At 36.7% G+C, this 6,000-nt stretch overlaps 1 protein-coding gene across 1 annotated transcript; it reads left to right on the top strand.

Annotated features, from left to right (window-relative positions):
• The first annotated feature begins 220 nt into the window (after positions 1-220).
• On the top strand, positions 221-4,437 carry LOC110779967 (ubiquitin-conjugating enzyme E2 28). Its single transcript, XM_021984414.2, has 5 exons — positions 221-464; positions 615-694; positions 3,010-3,137; positions 3,353-3,457; positions 4,018-4,437. The coding sequence occupies exons 2-5, from the start codon at positions 625-627 to the stop codon at positions 4,159-4,161; spliced, it is 447 nt and encodes a 148-aa protein (XP_021840106.1). The 5' UTR covers positions 221-464; positions 615-624; the 3' UTR covers positions 4,162-4,437.
• Positions 4,438-6,000: the final 1,563 nt, after the last annotated feature.

The raw sequence follows: 6,000 nt of genomic DNA on the forward strand, positions 1-6,000 counted from the left end.
GTATGTTCATACAGAACACAATACAACGAACCGGTTGTCCGATAAAGACGCTCGAGAACCAATAAACATAAGCCACAGTCCACATTCGTATGTTCATACGGAGCACAATACAACAAACCGATTGTACGGTAAAGATGCTCGAGAACCAATAAGCACAAGCCACATTCCACATTCCAATGTACACAGCTGCAGTTTACGGCTATACGCAACCCCCCACCAAAAAAAATTAAAAAATGAAAAAGAAAAGAGGAGAGAGAAAGAGAATCCCCCCCAATTTAAAGTAATTCCCTTCACTAATCTTCCTTTTCCTTTTTCCTCCCTTCTTCCGGCGGAAATCGAAAACCCTCCACTCCCTCCTTCCTCCCCCTTCGCAAAACCAGAAGAATTCGAAGCGGTGTTCTGCAATTTTGCGCGATTCTCAGCGCGAGAAGAGAGAGAGAGAATTTCTTCTCTTCTTCTCTGAGGTATTAATCATCTTCTTTTAACATCTCTTGAATTTTGATGTTTTTTTAGTTATTTTGCTTAATTTGAGGTTTTTACTGGTTTTATTTGATGATTTTTGCTGGATCTTGAAGATCTGACTTGATCTGATGCATTTTTTTCGATTCTTTTAGGTTTTGAGGGATGGCGTCGAAAAGGATTTTGAAGGAGCTCAAGGATCTGCAGAAAGATCCTCCTACTTCCTGCAGTGCCGGTATAATTTGATATATTTCTTTTAGAATTCCCGTTGTTAATCGTTGAGTGATTGAGTTTGTTGATTGTATGGTTTGATTGGCTGAGAATGGAATTTATTCGATTGCATGATGATTTATGTGAATTTTGGATGATTTTTTTTTTCCCTGTTGTTAATGTTTCCGTCGATATTCTGTTCTAGTGAGCTAGTGATGACTGATGAGTGATTGCAAAATGTTGTTGGCATCATTTGTAGGACCATGAGGACTGAAACAAATGCAAATTATTGTGTGTTGTTTGATTTGTAAACCGTGTTTTTGAGTGCAAATTAAGGTTGATTCTTATGATTGTGGTTTTCAGCCATACTGACTTTAGGTTTTCAGTGCTCATCTGAGGGTGGGGATGGATACTGTTGAGAAGTTCATATAGAGGAGAAATTGAGTCAATATAAGATTATAAACAGGGGAAAGTAGCTGTAATTAAAATCCTTCTATAAGGGGATGCTTATTGTTTATCCATAGGGGGTTAACTGACTAATCTCTGCAGAATTTGGTTAAATGATCTCAGTTAGGTTTTCTTATGTGTCTTTCTTGCTGGGAAGTAATTGGCAAGTTCCGGCTATTACCTTCTCCTGTTCAAGGGTATGATGGAAGCAACACCTTTGCTGGCTTAATCATCTGACTGTCCTTAGTCTCCTTACTATACCTTGGCCAGGAACTTTTTAGTGGGGAATTGGGCAGTGATATAGTAAGGATGGTAGTGATACTATTCTTTACAGCACTGTTGTGAAGCTGCATCTTGTATTTGATCAATGCTCGTTGTGTACTATGCCGACTCTTGTATGGATTAGAAAAGTTTGTTGATTATCCTTCCTTTTTTGTTGAATATGCAGCAATCATGTACTATTCTCTGCTTGCGTGGATTTAAAATATTTAGGGTTTTTACACTTTCATGCATAGTATTATAGTAATCATGCATTTTTCTTGAGTTAACTGAAATTTGATAGTAGTTAATGTCTGGTTCTTTGACCAGGGGAATATTCACCTGTTTGCTATTCCATTTTTGCTTCATGTGATTGGTAAATTCTTGTGCCTCATGGAAGCCTTCTATACCACAAGTTCATGAAATACGTAGTTTTCTGTTCTCTTGTCCTACAGTTTTTTGGATAAAGGGTTTTTGTTCTTATTAAAAATTTCAGCCTTTGAGGTTAGAGTGTTAGACAAGTTGTGTTATCAAGCTCTTCTTTAAGTTTATCTGCCAATGTTGTTGGCTAATGAGTATTTTTGAAACTTGGAGGATTCTTACTTTCTTCTCTGCTTGACATTCATACTTAATTACTTATAATTTCCACCAAGTTTCTTTTCTATGTGTGGATTTTCGTCAAAGTTCTCAGAAAAATTGGTTTTTCTTTTGTATAATTGGTCTTTCTTTTGTATATTTTGGCCTTTTGGGCTCGAATTTTGAAATAAATATATTTTTTGGTTGTGTTCCGTATGGTGATCTGCCAAACTCAATTTCTCCTTTTTACAATTATCCTGTCAAATCTTTTATCAATCCTTTGAATCCTACATCCCAAGCCTCTGCCATATAGTCCTATTATGGTAGTAGGGCATGCTATTCTCCAAAAGCTACTGTCAGAGTTGATGGGTCCCCTATGGAAGGATATTATATTTTTTGGTTGTGTTCCGTATGGTGATCTGCCAAACTCAATTTCTCCTTTTTACAATTATCCTGTCAAATCTTTTATCAATCCTTTGAATCCTACATCCCAAGCCTCGACCATATAGTCCTATTATGGTAGTAGGGCATGCTATTCTCCAAAAGCTACTGTCAGAGTTGATGGGTCCCCTATGGAAGGATATCAGGGTCTCTCGTAAACGGCGCTTGCATTCCTCTACAATTTGATTCCTTATCGAGGACATGTACATATGTTTTGAGTTCTACTGAAAAGGAAAGGTACACTAATGCAACACATAGTTGATGAGTTTTATGCTTGATGAGTTGATCCTTTTCGTGAGAGGTGAACGTGAAATGTCTTTTCTTGTCTGATAAATTATAAGCGGGAAAGAATAAGTTTATTTTATTCAATTGTATGCTGTTACTGCTATCAGTAAGCCCCCTATCAGTATAACTGTTAGGTTCATATTGTGAGTATGCCTGCAAATCTCCCAGCTGGTCAGCTTGATCTTGAGCTATTTATCTTTGAAGCAAGCTTATTTTAGGAGTTTATGAGTATTTTTTTTAAACCTGCAATAGCATTCTTTTTTGTTAACCTACAATGATTGTTTTCTTGTTTTAGGATATTATATTGAATGTGTTCTTTCTGTTGCTTCTCAGGTCCCGTGGGTGAAGACATGTTCCATTGGCAAGCAACCATTATGGGTCCTCCTGACAGTCCTTATGCAGGGGGTGTTTTCCTCGTCACTATTCATTTCCCCCCAGATTATCCATTTAAGCCCCCCAAGGTATTTATTATTTAATTCGTTAGGTGTGTTGCCTCTCAATTGTTCTAAGAGTAGTCAGAAGTGCTGCTAATCTTGTTTAGCTTGATGATCACACATTGCACTTCTTTTGAATACTAGACGTGAAGGCTGTTGTTCTTTGATAGTTGCTGAGCATTAATTATGACCTTCTAACTTTCAAAGCCAAAAATTAAATTTTGTGGTGGTGATGCGAACAGGTAGCATTTAGGACAAAGGTCTTTCACCCAAACATTAACAGCAACGGAAGTATTTGCCTAGACATCTTGAAGGAACAATGGAGCCCCGCCCTTACCATTTCGAAGGTTTGTTGGACTATGCTTTGAAGAGCCTTTTATGTATTTTTGCACTAGAGTTTGCTGCATCTTCTTGTTAGAGGCAATAGATGCATGTCATACAATCCTACACAACGGATTCATGACATACTATCCTTGGCACAGTCGTATGATGTCTATAAAGATCAATTAATGGGTCTTGAGTCACTAAAGATGCGCGTGGGTCGGGCCCAAACTAGGCCCACTCTGCATTTTACCAGACCGAAAAGTTCAAAACATGGCCCAGGCCCGGCCAGGCTCACGGGCTGTTGTGCCTAAGCCTAATTTTACTAAATTTAGCGTGCTTTATTATGTCGTGTCGTGCTTTTCCCAAAAAAATGCGGCCCAGGACTTCGTGCTCCTGCTGGGCCGTGCTTTTTTAGTGCCCGTGCGAGGCCCAACCCGGCCCACGGCCATCTTTAGTCTTGACCTGAGCATATTATTATCATGTTGAATAGTTGTGCCGACCTAATCATTGGACAGTGTCATTGCTCGAGGGTGGAACTAATCTGTAGGAGTCTTCTCAAACGTTTAATTTTCGTTGTGATCAGGTGTTGCTTTCGATCTGCTCGCTGTTGACAGACCCAAATCCCGATGATCCCCTAGTGCCAGAAATCGCTCACATGTACAAGACTGATAGAGCAAAGTATGAGAGCACCGCAAGGAGCTGGACTCAGAAGTATGCTATGGGCTAAAAAGACTCTTAACATGGTCAAATTGAAAAGGGGTTAGGAGGCAGCTTTGTCATTCGGATATTACTGTCTTCTAATTCTAAGCTTTATGTAATGTGGGTTTTAACTACCTTTTGAACAGTGTGCTCTGCAATCTGCATCCTAAGCTGGACAAAAGTATTGTCTAGCATTTCATTATGTTCAAAAAAGAAACATTTATATGTTGTCCTTTAGAAATGTTTGTATGGACAAAACTTAATCTTCAAGCTGTGAAATATTACTGATTTGGTGCCCGATTCATTAGTGCTCTTACCTACCTTGAGAAACTACAGCTTCCCCCTCCCTCCTTCCCATGATTTTATGCATGCTTTGTAACAGTAGTACTGTTGGCGATGAGCAGTTTTGAGTACCCCTTGAAAGTCTGCTTTTCAATGGATGAAGTAGCTGTAAGTTTGATCTCCAATGGAAGAAGTAGCTTAACCGATATGCTATATGCGATACCCTTAACGGCTCGTTTGGTAACTGGTAATAATTGGTGGGAATGAGAATACATCCTAGTGTTATTTGGCAAGAAATTAACAATATGATGTTCATGGTAATGAAATTTTGTCTCAAGCTGTGTTTTTCTTCATAAATTTGCATTTCCTAATACCATTCCCCAAATGTTAATCGATGGCAATAGAAATTTATAAAGAAAAAGAGAATTTTGAGTGCATTAGCATTATCATGGATATTGATTTTTCTTACATATTTATATATAAATTCATTCTCATTGACACCATTATGACCGGTTACTTTTGTTGTAAATGGTGTCAATGAAAATGAATTTGTAAGGAAAATCAACATTCATTCCCATTGTAATACTAGTTCATTCAAAGTTATCTCTTTTTCTTTATGAAATTTCTATCATGTTCCATTTGAGGAGTGGTATTAGGTGAATGAAAATTTATGAAAAAAAGTAGCAAGTTTGCGATAAGATTTTATTACCATGGTCATCATGATGCTACTTTCTTGTCAAATTACACTTAAATTTATTCTCATTTCCTTCATTTATTACCAACTACCAAACGGGCCGTTAGCGAAGTGAAATATCCATGCGAAGCCCATTTCTTATGTTCAACAAAATTATAGAATCTTGGGTACATTATGCGCAAACCAGGATAACAAGTTGAATCCACATTAGATCGTTTTCTCATCATGTGCAAAGAACTGGAGTATTATCTTGGAGCAATCTTAGACGGACAAGTTGTAAATTTTAGTAAACTGATTTTTTTATTTTTTTATTTTATGAGTGCTTTTTATTAAGGATAAAGAGTCCACAAGGAGAAAACTCTACTACCAGTGGAATAGGGGACTATTATTTAAGGACGAAAAATGAGTATGAATTAATGCTAAAAAGAAAATTGATGAAAAACCAATAAATGGTTTACTATTACCACTTTGAAAGAAGCAAGTATTGGCAGTTCGAAAGTCGAAGTTAGGATGTGTTTTGTTCACCTGATTTTCACTTATTTTTCATTAACTTATCAAAAATTTATTTTAGTTTTAAATTATATTTGGATAACTCTTATTTGTCTTGAATTTATCTTATATAAACTTGTTTTTTTCCCTAAATGAAATGAAAGTAAAGTGAACAGAGCATTGTGATGAGTTAACTGTAAAGTTTGATGGTTGGTGACTGTTTTTTAGTGTATCTTTTACTATATAGTCTTAACCAATAATTTTTGGTGTATATAGAGTCATAAAGGATAGTACTCGTTGCCATTTCTTAAACCTTTAAATTAAGATAGTTGGTTTTTATGGATTATAAAGAAACTTTACAAATTAAGATAGTTGACGTTTATGGATTATGAGCGATATAAT

Source organism: Spinacia oleracea, chromosome 3 (genome assembly GCF_020520425.1).
Source record: "Spinacia oleracea cultivar Varoflay chromosome 3, BTI_SOV_V1, whole genome shotgun sequence".
Lineage (NCBI taxonomy): Eukaryota > Viridiplantae > Streptophyta > Magnoliopsida > Caryophyllales > Amaranthaceae > Spinacia > Spinacia oleracea.